Here is a 19,765-nt window from a genome sequence, read left to right on the forward strand (position 1 = left end):
TGACAATCTGTGGGATTCACAGTAGAGTCCTAAAGGGGGTCAGGGGGGCCATGGAGGGAAATGGAGTGAAAGAAAGGCAGAGACATCATGGCTGGAGGGAAACTCGCCTTTTAATTCAGCAGTGATGGTATCACCCACTATGAGCCTCTGTCCTGAACATCAACAAAGACGAAAATGGGGCAGACAGATCTGACTTTATATTTTTTCCATGCTCCATGCAATTAATAATAGCATTGCAGAAAAGCCTCACTGGGGCCTGCCTCCATAATTGAGCTCATTTCTCCTCAGGGTACAAGCTGGTAGAGTCACAGATAGTGCACCCTGAAGTTCAGCCAAACAAAAATGGGTCAGAACTGCTGTGTGTCTGAGAGATCTCTGGGGGTTCTTATAGGAAGTCAGCATTGGAAGGTCAGAAGATGTGATCATCCTTTCTTGCCCAAAGTCAAGCCTACTATTGTGAGTCTCTGGTTCACAAGGCCCAACTAAGCATTCATCCAGGTGGCAACAGGGTGGCCCCACTACCCCTAGGAACAGTCCATGGAGCCAGGGCTATGGAACTGTAAGACACAGGGGAATTTGGTGACAACTAGAATAAGATAAAACCCACAGGCCTAAGGTCTGCAAAAGGGAAATGCCAGGGACATGTCCTACCCTGACATTTGTCCAGGCCATTATCCTGCTATGTCCAGAGCATTAAACTCAATGAAATGTCATCATCTACTTCAGAAAGAAGGAGCCTAGGTTCAAATCCTGGCTTTACCATTTATAATTATGATTTGGGGCCAATGGCATCATTGCTATGTTGCCCAGGCTGATCATGACCTCCTAGGCTCAAGTGATCCTCCCACCTGAGCCTCCTGAACAGCTGGGACTATAGGCACAAGCCACTGCCCCTGACTTCATCAACTTCATAAAAATCAAACAAAGAATTTAAGATTGAAATCATTTCTTGTGAAAATCATTTTTAACTTGTTATATTAAAATAACTTCAGACCTAAAGAATTCTCATACAAATTTCTACTTTCATCCAGATTCCCTAAACATTAATAGTTTACTCTCGTAGATTGAGTTATAAACAATATTTTCCATCTTCCACTGGACAAAATAGGGCTCCCACTTGCTCCAAACCAGCCTATTGATATTAGTTGTGATAGTCACAACTAAAGGTTGTCCATCTTGAAACTCAGGAATGTTTATACATGATAAGACAAATCCAAAAGTCAGTTTCTTTATGAAGGGAAGCAACTGTCAACCACCGGTCTCCCTAGGCAGTCCCCCATCCAAGCCTCCCTCAAGCTTGACCCTGCTTAGTTTCTGGGCTGAGGCGCTTCCTGGCTGCTATGGTCTATGGGTCCTGCCAGGATAACCCCCCACAAAGTGTCAACATGGTAAGACACTGGTCTTTGCTTCTCTGTATATCAATACAAAAAAAGCCTTTAGTTTTTAAGATAAATATTCAAAAAACCTTCTTAACTGTGGAAATATTTAAGACTAGATAGTATTATTTTTTAAGTGTTCATTCCTAAAGATCTTAAAATAAAAGCAAGAGAGCAATCTTCTTTGGATGATAAAATTTGTTGTTGGGCTGGAGGCTGGGAAAGTACTGGATTCTCCCTCCATTCCCTTTCTGATCCAGGAAGTCTTTGTACCACAGTCCCCTGTCAGTTGGTAACACCCAAGAAATAGCAGATAGAAAAAGCAGTCACCACACAAGCCACCACACCATGACCAAGCACAGGACATTGAGCCTCTCTGGACCAGCCACAGCTGAGCTCAGCAGGACCACATGGTTCTCAGGAGGGTCCCACAAACCAGCACCAACATCTCTTCCCCAGAGCCACATCTGGCCTTCCCACATTTATCTTTGGTTGACCAAAAAACTGACAGTTGGAGAAGGAAAAAGAACAAGAGGAGGTAAGAAAGTAAAATTCTATGCTATGAAATAAAAATTTCCTTAGAGCTCATAAGGCTGTAGATAGGCTTAGATTCTGAAAGGGAAGATAAAGGAAGTGCAGTAATGTATATTCTAGGTGATGTGGGGAATAAATTAGCAATCCTCGAGATAAATCAGACAGAAAGTAGTCAGCACTCACCTCCATCCCTCTATCCCTCCCCCGCTGGAGGGTTTAAATCTAGACTCCTTTCTGAAGTGGGCTGCTTCTCTGCCCATCTGGAACCTTCCACTGAAATCCCATTCAGAAATTCTTCCAGGAAGCAGTGTCTGATAGGGAAGGGGCAACAAGAGAAATAACAGGCAGCAGCTTCCCACCCAGGGCTGGCACCCATGTATCTGGGAGGTTTGTAGGGCATGAACAGAAAAAAAACAAAGAGGGATCAAAGAGGAAAATGCCTTCCCTTCTCCCTTTAGTCTGAGGAGACAGGGGTAGCCCACAGAGTCTTTGGACCAGGATCCCCTCTCTGTTAGCAACACTCAAGAAACAACAGGGTAGAGAAGAGAAACAGGATGCTCCAGCTAACTCCATTTCCTGGGAAATAGGATTTCCCCAGAAGACTCTGTATTCCAGTCAGCCTTCTCCACAGGTGCTTCCTGGAAAGAACCCACTTTGCTCCCAGAAGACACCTTCCTGAACCATCTTCTATTTTGAACAGTTATTTGGGGTTTTTTGTTTGTTTTGCTTTGCTGTTAATATATTAATGGAGAATGTAATGAAGAGCCTTTGCTAAAGATCAGAAGACCTGGGTTCATTTCTTACAGTCACTTCTTCCCAGGCTTTGGCATGCTCATCCATAAAAGGCAATCATAATACCTGACATAGGTCTCAAGATTGCTTTGAAGCCCAAAGATGATAATATATATTAATTCATTTTGAGATATTTAAGAAGCTTTTTAGAAATAAAGGATGAATATTATCAGCCTGTGTTCCTGCTTTGCAAAGTCCAGGTCTATGGGCAGCACCACTCTTTAACAGAGAAGAGTTTCTTTATCATCAAGATATCGCTTGGCTCCAGGCACAGTGGCTCGCACCTATAATCCTAACACTTTGAAAGGCTTCAGCAGGAAGATCATTTAAGGCCAGGGGTTCAAGACCAGCCTGGTCAATCAAGTGAAGCCCCCTCTCTATTAAAAAAAAAGTGTTTTAAAGACATCTTTTGGGACTGCAGGTCCTATGGGCAAGGCTGTGGACATGTAAGATCTTAGAGACCAAATTTAATTCTATTGAATTCAACAAACTGTCCAGAGATATTGGTTATTTAGTTCCTTGAAGCTGTAGGTTTCCCATATATTAAATGGAGATAATAATAGTACATATCTTGTAAAGGTGATATGGGCATTAAATAAAGAAATAGATGTAACTCACATTTACTGAGTCCACTGCAAGTGCTAGATAACTGTTAACATATGATGTATCAAATGCAGTGTTTCTTCAGAAATAAGAAAACAGAACTGATGTCTAAAAGGAACCTACTGCCTTATAAGCAAGACAAGACAAGGCACAAATAACTCCATCCCAAAGTCCACCTCTTATAGGACTGAGAGAAATACTTTCAGTATAAACAAAGGCAGGGAAGAGGAAAATTCAGAGCATGTGTAAGGAACAGCAATAGTGAAGTCTAGCTAGAACACAGGTAATATCTTCATTTGTCCAACAAAGATTTGCTGAGCCCTCCCTAAGTATGAGGAGCTCTGCCAGGCTCTTGGAGATGTGATGGAGAGGCAGATGAGGCGAAATCCTGGGGCAGGGAATGCATGTGCAGGGGGCATAGTACCTTTTAACCATGGGCCAGCCATAACTCTCCAGTAATGACTCTAACTTTTCTTATCATTTTGCTTCTCCTTCTCCTTCTTCTTCTGTTTTTTGAGACAGAGTCTTGCCCTGTTGCCCAGGCTGGAGTACAGCGGCACAATCTCAGCTCACTGCAACCTCTGCCCTCTGGGTTCCAGCAATTCTCCCTCCTCAGCCTCCTAGGTAACTGGGATTACAGGTGCACACCACCATGCCCAGCTAATGTTTTTGTATTTTTAGGAGAAACAGGGTTTTGCCATGTTGGCCAGGCTGGTCTCAAATGCCTGACCTCAGGTGATATGCCTACCTTAGCCTCCCAAAGTGCTGGGATTACAGGCGTGAGCCACCGTGCCTGTCCTGCTTCTTTTTCTTAAAGAGAGCTGGACACGGGGCCAGGCGCGGTGGCTCACGCCTGTAATCCCAGCACTTTGGGAGGCCAAGGCGGGTGGATCACGAGGTCAAGAGATTGAGACCATCCTGGTCAACATGGTGACACCCCATCTCTACTAAAAATACAAAAAATTAGCTGGGCACGGTGGCGCATGCCTGTAATCCCAGCTACTCAGGAGGCTGAGGCAGGAGAATTGCCTGAACCCAGGAGGCGGAGGTTGCGGTGAGCAAAGATCGCGCCATTGCACTCCAACCTGGGTAACTAGAGTGAAACTCCATCTCAAAAAAAAAAAAAAAGAGAGAGAAGTGGACACAGAGAAAAATAAGTCAGTTAATTAAGGGTTCTGGTTAAGAGTTCTAATTAATCAGGCTTTAATATAAGTAACAAATATTGTTTAAGTTCCAAGTCCTGATTGGTAAAACACAATGAGTATGTTCATGTCCATGTGGATGGGAAATTAAGAAGAAGAGGAAGAGGCACTATACAACTTTCAGTATTTTTCCCACCAAGCAACACAAACATATCTTCCCAAAGTTAAAAGGATGATAAAATTTGGATGACACATTCCCAGGAAAGGGCTTTCTCTGGTGGTACAGTTGGGTCTTGCAGAAAGTTCAGGCCACTTCCTAATATTAGCTAACACTATTCTAAGTATTTTACATATATTGTGTCTCTCAATCCCCCCAAAAGCCCTACTAAAGTGAGTATCAATATCCCCATTTTACAGATGGAGAAACAGAAGCTCAGCAAGTCTAAGACATGTGCTTTGGTTTACAGAATAGTAAATCTGGCAGAGCCAGGTTTTGGAACCAAGACTGTCTGATTATAATAATAAATATTCTGATAAGTATCAAGAACACCAATCCTGAGCAGTCCACTGGGGTAAAATTAAACATAGATATCAGAAAACAAAAACCTTAAGAATCCCTCTTAGGGGTGCTGGACATAGTGAGAGACATAGACAGGGGATATGCATCTAAAAACCTCTCTTTGGGGAAAAAAGAGAGTAATCTTAGTCCCTAAATTCCTGAATTGTTGGCATTTTGGGGTCAGTTCTGGTTCAAATCTCAGACCTAACCCCAGAATTAAGATATTTCCCTAATCCTCCCTTTCACCAGGCTAAAGGAAGTGATAGTCTTTGAGGCTCCCAAAGCCCCCAAACAAGAAATAACAATCATATCCCTAATCACCCTGCTTTATTACATGAATCTTTCTATTCTATTGGGTCTGGGAGCCCCAAGAGGTCAGGGACCAAGTCTGTATCATTTGAAGCTGAATCCTCATCTGTGTATACTGAGCTCTAAAATTATTGCTTCACTTTCCTGACTGTTCTTCAAGAGTGCCTACGGCTCAAGCAACCTCTCAGGCTAGCCCCAGGACTATTCCTCTCTCCTTATGGAATAAAATAAACCTAAACTTTTGATCTGGTTCAACTAACTACAAGTTCAGAATAAATGGAATGATGACGCATCTATGACTTCCTTGACCTGCAGAGATGAAATAAACCCCATAAGCCTCATAATTCTCAGGGCCAGCAGCCCCATGGAACAAGTGTGAGTGCCTCTGAACTGAACCTCAGGTCACACCCTCAGGAGAGACTAGCTGACACAGGTGGACACACAAACAAAATCAAAAAATTTGGCAAGGTGAAAAAAAAAAACCACAGAACTGCCTTAAAACTCTCTCTTCTACCCCTTATTACTCTATTTTTGGAGGCCAGCGGCAAGCTTTCTTGAATCAATATTTAGCTTTCCAGGCTTACAGTTTCTCTGCTCTAGAAAGAAGGCTCAGCTCCTACAGGGAAGTAACAGAGACCTACCTTGACCTCTTCTCAGAAGGGTAATGACCAGCAGTCCTCAGACTCTAAATATTACCTCCACACTCCCTGGGAAGGCAGGAAATGAGCTCTCTTTCTATGTTGCCTTAACTCCAGAAATACATGTGTTGTCCTCTCCCTTTCACGCGCACGCGCGCGCACACACACACACACAGAGCCAAGGGCCATAACAGTGCTGATTCAACAGTGAGGTTCCCCATAACCCAGAAAATGGAACAAGGGAAGTTTCCTAAAATCCTAACAAAGAGCAAGCAACAAAAACTATCTATGTCTGCACGACTGCCTCATTTGCCACCTTCAAATTAGAAGCAGAAAATCCAAGAGAAGCAGGAGTGAGGCAACCATCATGCTAAAATAGGCTGTGCTGGTCTGGGCGGGTGGAAAATAAGTAGCTGGGGCTCAGGACACAGACCTCTGCAGTCAGCTGGCCTCACTGTGGCACTACTACTTACAAACTATTAACATATGATCTTGGACAAGTTACCAAACCTCTCTGGAGTTTCAGTTCCTTCACCTATAAGCTGAGAAAATTATAACTATCTCTTATACTTAGATGAACAAAATGAGGCCATGCCTATGAATCATGTAACGTCATTCCTGGCACCTAGCAAGTATGCAAAAATGATAGAAATACCCATCATTGTCATCATCATTATTTCATGGTGACAAGTTAGGAGCAGCAATTTTAGAAGAGGACAAGTTAGGAGCAGCAATTTTATTCAGAGGTTTTCTAACGCTTCTCCAAATTTTTGTGCCGCCCTTAATTTAATTACTTCATTCCATGATCTCAAATGACTCAATCTATCAAAAAAAGGTCATTTCTCTCCACGAGCACGTGAAATCCAATGGCTTTTCCATCCTGTCTCTGGACATTTTCGCTTAGCTTTGGCAAACTGATGTAAACAACATGTCCAAAGAATTTTAATTGCCATTTCTTTAATGAAGTCCCATTAACATCCCTCCCAAACAGCTCTGCTGATGGCCCAGTGCATGGCTCTCCAATTACCAAACAACGAAGTCCCCATAAACCTGGGCCCTGGCCTCTGAGGTTAAAGATTAAGCAGTCCCTGGAAACAACAATAATGAAGTATAAGAAACGGGCTGTGAAAGACACTGGGGTCCATTTCCCAGCTTCTCACTGCCCAGAAAGACTGCGATGCCATTAGCTGAGACAAGGGTCTGAGCAGCTGGCTTCTAAATGTGTACCTACCCCCTTCACCCCAGAATAACATATATCATAGCAAAGATCTGGGAGATTTTCCTGAGGGGGAGACTGAATCCAGAGGAAGCAGGAGGGACTGCCACAGCAGGAAGAGACAGGACCCTTCCAAACAGGAAACCAAATAGGTAGCTGGATATAGAGATGATGCTTTAGCCCCCACAAAGTTGGGCTCTTGCTGGAAAAGCTGAGGACCTATCAGAAGCCAAGAACTGGCTTTAAAATAAAGTCACATTTGTTTAGAGAGCACGTTGGTAAAAATCTATCAAAAAAAGTTTAATGTATATTCTCTTTGATCCAACCATTATGCTTCTAAGTTTGTATCCTGTAGGTACACTAGCAAGTGTACTCCAAAATATTATGTATAAGAATTCTCACTGAAGCATTTTAAATAAAAGAAAAAACCAGAATCATTAATGTCCATTGATAGAAGACCGGTTAAATAAATTATACCTCATCCATGCGATGCAGAAGATTAAAAGAATATGATATAGCCACACACAGGGGTCTGAAAATAATTGCAAGATTTGTATTGTCAAACAAAAGTACAATGAGTACAGAGTGCTTCTGTTTGTATAAGTTCAAAAGCATAACATATACATTCTGTAGGGATACCAAGGATCTCCCCACTTCAGAGAGACAGCCTGGGAGAAGACTGGCTTTGCATTTTATACCTCTATGTACTGTTTGCATTTTTTGGTCATCAGTATAAATTGCTTTTATTGAACATATTACCTAAACTTTTCAAACAGTGGTATAGAAATGTATCTGCTAACATGGAAAGACATTCAGAATATACTGCTAAGAATGTTTTTTTAAGAGATGGGGTATCTTGCTATGTTGCCCAGGCTGGACTTGGGCTCATGCTATGCATGACAGCTTGAGCTATCAAACCTCAACCTCCCAAGTAGCCGGACTTTAGGCACCTGCTACTGTACCTGGCTAGAATGTTTTTTAAGCTGGAAAGCACATATATACAGTGAAAAAGATCTGGAAGGATATACATCAAGGTGCTGCAGGCAGGTATCTCTAGGTAGGATTGTGGTATCTTCTTTCCACCTATGTGCTTTTTCTGTTAATAGTCAGGGATGCGTTTTTCTTAAAATAGCAAGAATAACAACAACAATAATGATAAGCATAGAAAAAGAAAGCTTTTTAGAGAAGGAAAAGAAAGAGAATTCAGCAGCAAAACAAATCTACAGATAAGTGAAGGCAAAGCAAAGCTAGCCGGAAACTGGGAAGAGTAGGGGAGATTGCACAGGATATACCTGCCTGCACTATACATCTAGATAAAGAGAAACCAAAACCAGAAGTCCTGGATATGGCCTTCCTCCCACAAAGTGCATGTGGTCTGCAGCAGCAATACCTGAGGATTCCTGTCTCTCCTGCCCGGATCCAACTCTGAGGCTCCCTCACTGCAGATGATGAGGCTGGCAGGGAGGCTCCACAGCACAGCCCCAGTGGTGTCTACTTCCATAGGATGCTCTCCTCCCCATTCCCCCAATCTCCAAATTACCTTGGAGACAGGATAGGATGTGCTTACTCCCATCACAGAAAGGAGAAAATAGGCTCAGGATTACTCAGATCCAAAGTGTTAGCTGGTCTGATTCCTAGTTCCGATACAGAAGGTCTCCTTATAGTTTGTTGGCATGAAATACTTTTTAACTCAAGGCCTGGGTCCATGGAGGCCTGTGACCACAGAGACCAATGCTTTCCCTTGTATATGACCCTAGTGGGTGCCTGCACCCCTGTACTTCCAACAGAATGAGGTCACAGGTCTATCTCAAGAGGCAGTGATAGCAGAGAACACCAGACTCCATCTAAAGTCAGTGGTACAAGACTAAGGAAAAAATCAGGCCTACATCAGTGGGTAGGTTCAAGGGAGTGAGCATGGAAAATAGTTTTCTACTTCTTCTCTAAACACTGCACAATCTAGCCTTCATACCCTTCTTTTAACCTCTTTGCATCATGGCCTTATCGTCTACATTATACTATTTTAAAAATATTATCTCCCTAGTGTGCACAGCAGACCACTACAGAAAAAGCCACCCAGGAGAGGGTCACAGGCTCCAGAGAAGGCCTATATAACAGGGAGGAGACTCTCAGCCTGAAGATCATGCTGACCCAGACAGGGAAAGGAGGAGGGCCTGCTCACTCGTGCAGTGAAGAAACAGGCTCCATGTGTCTGAGAGGAAGTCATCCAACAGGAAAGAGAAGAAGACACCCACATGGTCCTTCCTCCACCCCAAGATGATGACATACCCTGTCTAGTGGACAGCTGGATGTCTGTCTACATTGCCTGGTTGTTGGGATTTGGTGACTACATTGCACAGGCTTCCAGGAACATGCATCCAATGGAAAATGCCAACTCTAGCCACATGCACTCCTCAGTTACTGATTCACAGGGAGTCCTTATGTCCAAACTGGGCCTGGAAGCTGTAGAATGTAATAAACACTAGCTCTGGAGTTGGCACAGTCTGGGCTTGAATCCTGCCTTCTGTCCCTTCTGTCACTATGTGACCTCAACAAATTACTTCACCTCTCTATGCTCTGGTTTCCTCAGCTATTGTATGCATTAAATGGGATGAGGACAATAAAATGCTTGGCAGAGGGTATGACTCAAAGTGAGAGCTCAGTAAGCACTAGCTAAGGATAATTCATCAAGATGGCTGCATACACACACCCATAATGCAGATGGAACTCAGTCACAATGACAGCAACAGGACCAAGGAGTACCAGAAAGATGGATGTGTTCCCAGCTGCATTTGCTGCACTCTCCCACAGATGAGTCTCATCATCATACAGTGCAAGGGAGAAAGGGAGAAAACACAGACATTAAAGTTGGGAAAAGCCAGGCCAGAAGAGCCTGGGAACTCTATTAAAGGTGGGGATTCACATTAGAGAAATGCAAATCAAAACTACCATGTGATACCATCACACACCAGTCAGGATGGCTATGACTAAAAAGACAAAAAACAACAGATGCAGAGAAAAGGGAATGCTTATACACTGCTGGTTGGAATGTAAATTAATTCAGCTACTGTGGAAAGCAATCTGGAGATTTCTCAAAGAACTGAAAATAGAACCACCATTTGACCCAGCAACCCCATTACTGGGTATATACCCAAAGGAAAATAAATTGTCCTACCAAAAAGACACATGCACACGTATGTTCATTAAGCACTATTCACAATAGCAAAGACATGCAATCAATCTAGGTGCCCATCCACAGTGGATTGGATAAAGAAAATGTGGTACATATACACCATGAAATACTACACAGCCATAAAAGGAACAAAATCATGTCCTTTGCAGCAGAATGGACACGGCTAGAGCCCATTATCCTATGTGAATTAACCAAACAGAAACAGAACACCAAATATCACATGTTTTCACTTGCAAGTGGGAACTAAATCCTGGGTACCCATGGACATAAAGATGGGAAAAACAGACACTGGGGACTCCAAAAGCAGTGAGGCCAAGGGCTGATGAACTTCCTATTGAGTACTATGTTCACCATCTGAGTAATGGGATCAACAGAAGCCAAAACTCAGCATCACACAATATACAAATGTAACAAACCTGCACATGTACCCCTTGAATCTAAAAGGTAATTTAAAATTTTTAAAAAGGTGGAGATTCAGTATACTTCCCAAACCTCAGACAACTGTATCAGACCATTAGGGTGGGATATGTGCTAGGTGTGCACACACATACACGCACATGCTATGTGGAAGGAGAGGGCTGGTAAGAGGAGACTCAGAAGAAGACAGATAATTTTTGACATCTAAGCACTCTTCCTTTGCCACTACACTAGAAATGTTTGTGAAAATAATCTGCACAGAAAATGCTTACCTTAGCAAAGAGCTTGGCTCCTGCTAAAGCAAAATCTTAGCACATCCATCTATCTAGAAAGTAACCTCTTCAAAGTCTTCACTGAGAGTCCTCCCTAGGGAGAAGAGGCTCCCTAAGCAAATGTGGAAAGGCAGTGGAGAATATGCAGGGGGAAGAGAGCAGAGGAACAGCAGAGAAACAGAAGAGTCAAAGTTTAGAGCCAGAAAGAATCAGCAGGACTCAGAATTGGGGCTACTGGGTAAATCCTTCACAAAAACCATCATATCAAGACTAACTTTACAACTGCTCCCATGTGTGCCCTCAGAAACAGATTGTGGGGAGACATGAAAGTATCTGCAGGCTCCTGGGGTCAGGGACTTAATCAGAGAGAAAAAGCATGCCAAGAAACAGAACAACTGCTTGTTGCTTTGTTGACCAACAGGCTAACACAGCACAGGTAGCTAGCTGGCAGGTGGGCAGCCAGTAGTCCTCAGCTAATTTCCAGACACTGGCTGCAGGAGACACTGAACAGAATAGCAGCCATGACAGTGTTTAAGCAGGGAAAAGAAGGAGTTGCTTTATTACAAGGGAAGAAGGTGGCCATGGCTGAATTTATCAATTAAAATGATCAGGCCTATTTCCAAGTCATTCATCATCTTTCTTTAGACTGGAACAAGTGGCAATGAAGATTTATTTCCAGCTAGCTAAGTAAACATGGTGGGCTGAATATAAATGTTCATTTCTACTCCCTTTCAAAACCCTATTAAAATAATAAACTGACAAGCTCTAGCGCAGAGAACATCTCCAAGAAAAATAAGTGAATCAACAGATGATCTGATGTATTGAGGACTGTTCCAACAAGAATTAGTGGTAGAACCATACACTATTTAAGAGAAAAATACAATTATTAACTGCCCTTCTGATTCATTTTCTGATTTAAAAATCCCTGTAATTGTAATAGATTATTTAGTTCAGTTGTGGAAATGATATTTGGACAATAAAGAGGGGGATGGCTGCATGTATTTAAGAAGAAAGTGTGCAAAAGCTCAACCTTATTCTTCTGAAGTCAACAAATAATATCTAAAACTAATAAATCAAAAAACAGCAGTTACACATATTATTTTGATAAATGGAGGTGAATTGCAGATGAAGTAGCTTTTAGCTGGATCAGAACCTGCATTTTAATTCTTTAAGGATTGAAAGTGAGTGGCTGTGGAGCACAAGAACTCGGTGTGGAAAGGTGGAGCAGGGTACCCCTCATCATTATAAGCCCTTCAATAGGACGTGTCTTTTAAAAGACTGTTCACGGAACACCTGATGAAAATAAAGGTTTCCTTAATGATACCAAAAACTGTTTATTTCAAGACCTAGCTCAATTTACTCTCCCCACCCCACAAGTCTTCTTAGATCTCCTTCCTCTACTCTAGTGAAAATTACCGTCTCTACCATCCATTTGGCAATTAATCATTTTCCACTTGGCAATGAGCTTAACTTTCCTACCATTAATTATCTTTCCACCTGGATCTTGTATCCCTAACTAAATCATAGCTGCTTCACAGCAGAGACCACTTCTCATAATCTTTGAGGAGTCTGCAGAAGGCCAGGTGATTAGATCCACAAACTCAGAGGAGGTGCAGCAGCCCGGCTCCCCATTACCTGCATATGCATTGGCCTGCTGCAGAAGGTCAGTGCAGGTGTGCACATCTGCAAATGCACGGATCCCCAGGCAATTTGTGGGATGCAACTGAGACTGCAGGAAATCACAGCAGTTCTGCCGAACATCCATAAGCTGCAGCAAGCTGGCTGCTGGTAGCAGCACCTGCAAGAAAAGGTGACATTCTTCTCAGACACTGGATCCCACTGGCAGGGACTCATCCCTCTGTTCCTATCACATCACTCCCAAGCTCAAGATCTTTTCATGGCTCTCCAATGCCTGCCCAATAAGTCCAAACTTCCTAGCCTGCTTTCCAGCCTTATTTCCCCCTACTCTGCACTTCATGAACCCTAAACACCAGCAGATTCTCTGCATCCCTACAGCCATGCTTCCCAGTCCTTAATCCCTGGGGATCTTATTAAAATGCAGATTCTAATTCATTAGGTCTAGGATGGGATCTGAGAGCCTGCATTTCTAATAAGAACCCTAGCGATCCTTGCAGTTGCTGGTCCACCAACCACACTTTGAGTAACAAAACTACACACACACACACACACACACACACACACACAGAGTGGTTCTCATACTGAGCTGCACACTGGAATCGTAAGAGTTTTAAAAATACTGATGCCTGGGTCTTGCTCTAAAAGAATCTAACTTAATAGTTATGGGGGTGGCCTGGACATTAAGATGTTTTTCAAAGCTCCCCACATGCTTCTCATGTACAGCCAAGTTTTAGAGCCACTGTCCCACAACCTTCAGTATATTGTCCTCATGCAGAAAGGTACATAATGAATTATTATTAATTACTGAACATCTGTGTGCCAGCCACTAGTTTAGGCTCTGGGATTCAAGAGAAAGCAAGAGAAACCAGATCCTGTTCTCCTGGAGCTTAGAGTCTACTGGAACAAGATTCATCCCAAATCCCTCAGAACTCAGGCAATGCCACTTTACTCTCCCATCAAACAGATACAAAGCAAAGATCATATTTGGGTACATTCATAGAGAAAGGAGAGTTAAGTTTCCAGTTAAAAGGTCACAGGACACATGAGTATTTATTCTATATCCTGGAAGACAGAAATAGTTCTTGCTTAGGTGTATGTTCATGTGTTTTTCCTAAAGGCCAGGGAAGACCGGCTTGAGCAGGCCTGCTGGGTTCTCAGCCAGCCAGCCTCTGTCAAGTTTCCCTAGGACTTCCCCTCAGCTGCTGAAGCCTGCCTCTAGATCAAACATACAGGACAAAAGGCCAAAGTTCTGTTCCACTCCAGCTCTGCCACCCTGCCCTTCACCTATGGAAGCAGCAGGTAGTCTGAGCATGATTTTCCAAAAAGAAATTCAGAAAAAAATCACATTGTATAATAGCTTGATTTAAGGCCGCTTACCTTGGGGACCCTAGCATCCATTTCACCCCAAAATAATCCCCTTGTCCCAGGCCTTTGCTCTCAGCTGCTGTCCTGGCTCTGAGAGTGACTGAGCCAGCTACACTCTAGCTGTTTCCAGCCATGAGGGCTTGTCCAGGAAGATATCAGCTACAGATGCATTTGTTTTCTTCATTCAGGACACTTAAAAAAGATTTTTTTTTTCAAGTGATTTAAATTCTGGACTCTGTCTTTCTCCCAAGACAGCTCTGAGTCCTCAGCTCTGACTCTTCATCAGTTTTATGTACTCAGGCCAAAAACTCTGCCCTACTGCCATTTGGGGGTCTTGTCCCTCCACTGGGGTTGCCAACAGTCTTAGTTTTCCCAGGACTGAGGGGTTTCCCAGGACTTTCAGGGCTAAAAGTGGGACAGTCGGTCACCCTCCATTATCCCTCCCCACAGGCAATAGCCACCAAGAGCCTCCACTATCAGTGCTCGAACTCCTGAGCCAAATGCCAACGCTCAGCAAGGAAGGCTGCTCCTACCCACAGGCTTACACTTCTCCCTCGCGACAGCTGAGTTCTAGAAAATGTGCTCCTTTTCTCTTCCTCCACCCTCTCTTCCACTATCCTATATCCCCAGCAGGAAACAGTAAATTAACACCATGTCTGTGGTATTCTCTGAACCACTAATTCATTCCTGAGAAAGAAAAAGATAAAATCACCCTCTTCTGAGAGTTTTAGACTATAAGTAAACACAGCCAGAATCCAAATCTAGCTACCTGAACTCTATCCCCACTAAACAGCCACCATCCCCACTAAGCAGCCATAAACTGGGAAACTCAATTAACCTGTGAGCTGGTTCAGCCTGGCCGAACAGATTCCAGGACCAGATTAGTCTCTGCCTGCTAGTCAAATGGTGATCCATTAACCATTCTTATTGAATGTACACCAGGAATAAAAAGCTCTGCTCCCAATCTCCAGATCACCTCCATGACACCCGCTGGCCAGTAACAGCTAGAGTTAAGACTGGAGTTAAGGCCACAGGCTGACCAATCATGCTGATTTTCCTGGGACTTTGCCCCTTTTACTGCTGAAAGTCCCAAACCCCAGAAGGCCCCTCACTTCTGGGCAAACTAGGATAGGTGTTCATCCTAGGGAGCAGTAACCTTGAACCAGTGACCCTCAGAAGTCTTGAGGTAGAGGAAGCTGTCAAACATCAGCCAGCACACACCCTCTTCAGAGGTGTGGTAAACCCAGTAAGGGCCACATGTGAGAAGAGGCAGGAATGCAACAGCAGCCCTCTCCCCACCACCTACCACCCAAAAGGATTTCTGAGAGTCCAATCTGCCCCCAGATTGCATTCCAGTGAGCTCCCCCCACCCAATACACAAACACAAGATCATGCTAGTGACACAGAGTCCCTTCCTCCTTCCTCTCTTCCAAGGAGACAGCAGCACAGTGTGGTGTTTAAATTCTCAAGCTTATGACAACCAGCCAGAGAAATGAAATAATAAATATTTCCTGAATATTCTCCTTAGGCTACACTTTTAATTTTTAAAACTTCCCTGGAGAGAGCTACCCACATTGCTTTCCCTACTGTTCACAATACCCACTTAGTAGGCAAAAATTATAAGGCTTTCTACCTCTTCATACCCCTGTTTGAGTTCACTCCTACCCAAAAGACTTCCCAAACTGACTTCCTAAAATGAATGGGGCTTGCAGTTTCTCTAATTGCTCTTTTCCTCTCTTTGATCTTCCACTGAGACTAGCTTAGAGTCAAAGCTTTTTTTTCTTTCTACTTGCTTCATACAGGAATGTGTTAAAAAAAAAAAAAAAAAGTAAAGGAAATCAGAATGCTGAAGGGAAGGATTGGAGGCTGGAAGATGTATTACTGCTCAGACTCTGGGTCTCTTGGATAAATGAAGGCCCCATCCAATGGGGTTCTGGCATCTAGAAACAAGTACAAAACACATCTCCAGAGGCTCTGAAAGAAAAGACAGCAACACATCCATGAAGTGACTATCTTCACTTTCCTCTTCCCACATCAACAGGGCTTTGAGAGGATTTCTCTTCTCTTCTCTTGCCTGAAACTCCACTCCTTCAAAGCAGCAGGAGTGACAAGATGATGAACAAGAGGCCAAGCGTGGGCCCTCAGCTCTGAAGCAAGACTGTCCTCCCAGAATCACTAAGGCAGTACTGCCTGGTCCCTGGAGGGAGGAGGCTGAGCTCAGAGAAGGAGTAGTTGGCCAAAACCACCCATCAGGATGGAAGATTACCCTAAGTCAAGAGTCTTCTAGCTTGCCTTCCGCCACCTCAGCATTACAGTTCCTGGAAAACAGGCCCTGAAATGGCCCCTGGCAAAGAGTTTACAGGTTACCCTTCAGCTTGCAATGGCTTCCCCTCCATTTTTCATGTGCAGGTCTCATTTTGTTTTTTTCCTCCCTCAGATAACATGAAAACACAGCAGAGGATATCCCGTCACAGAGTTTGCTTCCTTTAGCAAAAACAAAAGGAAATGCCCTGCCTCAGAAAGCACCTACTCCTGGAATTGACGGGAGGCAGGGCCACGCACGGATGGAGGGCACCAGCCAGGGGCCCAGGTGTTGGGGCCACCCAGGGCCTCTGCCCCAGCCACACAGTGGATCTGGCACTGAATCAGTGCCACATAAAGAAAGAAAGAAAGGAAAAGAGGTTGGGGGTGGGAGGGCATATATAGAAGAACAGAAGAGCTGACAAAGAGCACTGTGTTTAAGTGTCATTTTAAATTTTGACTCCTCCACTTACCAGCCATACAACTGCGGACAAATTACTTAACCTTTCAATGCCTCTGTCCCCACAACAATAAAATGAGGACAATAAGGCATCTTATGAGGATCAGATGAGAAAATTTTAAAGTAGTTAACACAGTGATTGGTACCTAGGAAGTGCTCAGTTGATGTCAGTTTTTATTATTGTAAATCATTATGAGCCAAAGTCAAGTTTCTGATCATTCATTTAACAAGAAACAAGAATTCATCACAGCCTTAGAGCACAGCACAGGGGGCTGGCTTCAGCTCCCAACTCTACCACTTACTCTCTCTGTGACCATGACAGGTTATTTAACCCTGTTGAGCACCAGCTTCTTCAGCTGTAAAGGAGGGATCATACTGGTACAGTCCAATGAGTGGTTATGAGAATTGAATGAATAATGCATGTGAATTGATGGGCACATATTTGCTTATAAAAGTCAGTTATGACTGCTAGTACCTCCACCATGGAAGGACAACTCAGGGTATCTCCAAGGTATATGTGGCTGGGAAGGGACTAGGAGTGTAGCTCTCACAGCCATTTAACAAAGTCCCAGATCTCTGACCCTTGTTTCTGAGGCTTTCAGGAGAGCCCCAGTGCCTCCATGCTCATCTCCTCAGTGTACCAAATCCTCAATAGATCCTGTCTTCACAGACAACCTGTGAGCAACCACCTCAGCAAATACATAACAGCGTGAAGAAGAATCCACACTTTGATCCAAAATGTCTTCTTCCCAATCTTTTTTGTTTTCTTTTTGGAGACAGAGTCTTGCTCTGTCACCAAGGCTAGAGTGCAGTGGTGCGATCTCAGTTCATTGCAACCTCTACCTCCCATGTTCAAATGATCCTCCTGCCTCAGCCTCCCAAGTAGCTGGGATTACAGGCACCTGTCACCATGCCCAGCTAATTTTTGTATTTTTAGTAGAGATGGGGTTTCACTATGTTGGCCAGGCTGGGTTCAAATTTCTGACCTCAGGTGATCTGCCTGCCTCAGCCTCCCAATGTACTGCTAGTACCTCCACCATGGAAGGGCAACGCCCAGCCCCTTCCCAATCTTTTTTGTTTTTTCTCCAACATCACCCTTGACCTAACCACAGTTGAAAGCAAAGAGGTTAAAAGTCCCTGAACAAGGAGGTTCAGAGAATTTTCACATTGGTGAATGCATCCACAGGCTGGGAGGGTAACACAACCCAACCTCATGAGACAGAAGCTTCTGGGCTCAGGACCTCCAAACAGCGAACATTATGTCCACACAAACTCCACCTTGCTTTATGTACCTCTTAATCCTAACCAGGCAATAAGGATCCAAAGTAGAATATCTTCTAATTATCCAAGTTTGGAAACACTTTGTATTTTACAGAAAAAGAGTTATTAAATAAATATATGATGAAAAGAGAGCTAGTTCCAATTACAGACTTCTACAACCTCCCCCTGCTCATTTGATGCCAAATTACTTTGCACTTACTGTTAGTACCCAAAAGTTATTCAGCTATTTGAATTCTGAGACAAGACAATGACCTGGGGAGAAGAGGAGTCACCCAGGCTCCCAGCTTTTCCTTTGCAAGATTTTCAACTGACATGAGTTAAAGACTTTCTACTCCCGGGCCCAGGCTCATCCAGGGATATCATGAGCAGGGGTGCCCAAGCCAGAGTCATGAGTTTGAGGACCAGCTGGCTCACCTCCTGACCATGTGGCCCAGAGCAAGTCACCTGACCTCTCTGGAGCCATAGTTTCCTCTTTAGTAACCAACTGAATTGTTGAGAGAGTTAAATAAAATAACACCGTAAAACAGTGGCTCCTGAGTGTGTAATACACTGAGCTATTAGTGAGCCTGAGTATACCTGGACATTCTCTTCGGTCACCTCGATTTCAGCAGTGTAGATGTAGTCGATCAGCTTACTTAGCGTCTGCCCATCCACATCCTTGATTTCTATCTTTTTGGCTTTACTCTCAGACATGTCACCTAGAGTTTACAACAAAAACAAAAAGGACATGAATGCGGCACCTGGGATATATTTACCTTCCACACTCCTGCCCTGTCTTGGAAACACAAAAGCACTTCCTGGGCTCCAGGAGGTAGCAGAGGGATTCAGGCACAGAGGGGGATAAACCAGGTAACCTCAAGGTTACCTCAACTTTGGATCTGTGATCACCCACAAACCCAATCGTAAGCATTCCTTACTCTATTGCCCACTTCCATTTTGAGGGCAAATCTGTGTCCAACCACTCATTTAACCAATATTTGCTGTAAACTTCCATATACAAGGCCAGAAAAAGTGAAGATATGTGCCCATCCTTAAGGAACGCAAGTCTAGTAAGGCAGATATATAAAAGTATTTATAAACAGAGGTGATAAGAACTTAGTAGACAGAATTATACACAAAGTATTGTGATAACAATAAGTAACATTTGTTGAAAGCTAACTATGGCCATACACTGTGTTAAGCACTTTAAAGTCTTTTAATCCTCGCAACAACCTATGAGGTTTATTAATATTACCCCCATTTTACAGACGAAGAAACTGAGCACAGGAGGGTAGGTAATTCATTTTGCCCATGGTCACACACCTAGGAAGAGGCCAAGTTGGGTTGAAACCCAGGAAGTCTGACTCTGGAGTCCACACTTGTAACCACTACACTATACTAAAGCCCAAGAACCCAGAGGAGGGAGCAACAAATCTCTCCTGGGAACTGCAGTCAGACACCCTAGTAAGAGATCACATTTAGTGAGGTAAATAGAGGATGAGGAAGAGTTCTACAGGCAGCAAAGGTAAGGAAGGATGAGCTGAATCTGGGGACCATTCGTGCAAAGAGAGGAAAGTACCCAAAAAATAAATTTTGATGAAATGGCGAGAGGCTGGTGTGGCTGGTATACAGAGTAACAGTGAGAAGAAGGAAGCTGGAGAGGTAGATGGGGCCAGGACTTGACAAGCCCTGT

At 43.6% G+C, this 19,765-nt stretch overlaps 1 protein-coding gene across 50 annotated transcripts in view; it reads right to left on the bottom strand.

Moving 5' to 3' along the window:
• KLHL3 (kelch like family member 3) overlaps positions 1 to 19,765 on the bottom strand; it is a 297,123-nt gene that overhangs the window by 61,610 nt on the left and 215,748 nt on the right. For all 50 annotated transcript variants that reach the window (XM_078360226.1, XM_078360135.1, XM_078360232.1 and 47 more), the window contains 2 exons: positions 18,670 to 18,791; positions 12,684 to 12,846 (listed from right to left, as the gene is read on the bottom strand). In XM_078360226.1, coding sequence (XP_078216352.1) covers positions 12,684 to 12,846; positions 18,670 to 18,677 — 171 coding nt within the window. In that variant the 5' untranslated portion in view covers positions 18,678 to 18,791. The remainder of the gene's footprint in view (positions 1 to 12,683; positions 12,847 to 18,669; positions 18,792 to 19,765) is intronic.

This window comes from Callithrix jacchus, chromosome 2 (genome assembly GCF_049354715.1).
Source record: "Callithrix jacchus isolate 240 chromosome 2, calJac240_pri, whole genome shotgun sequence".
Classification (NCBI taxonomy): domain Eukaryota; kingdom Metazoa; phylum Chordata; class Mammalia; order Primates; family Cebidae; genus Callithrix; species Callithrix jacchus.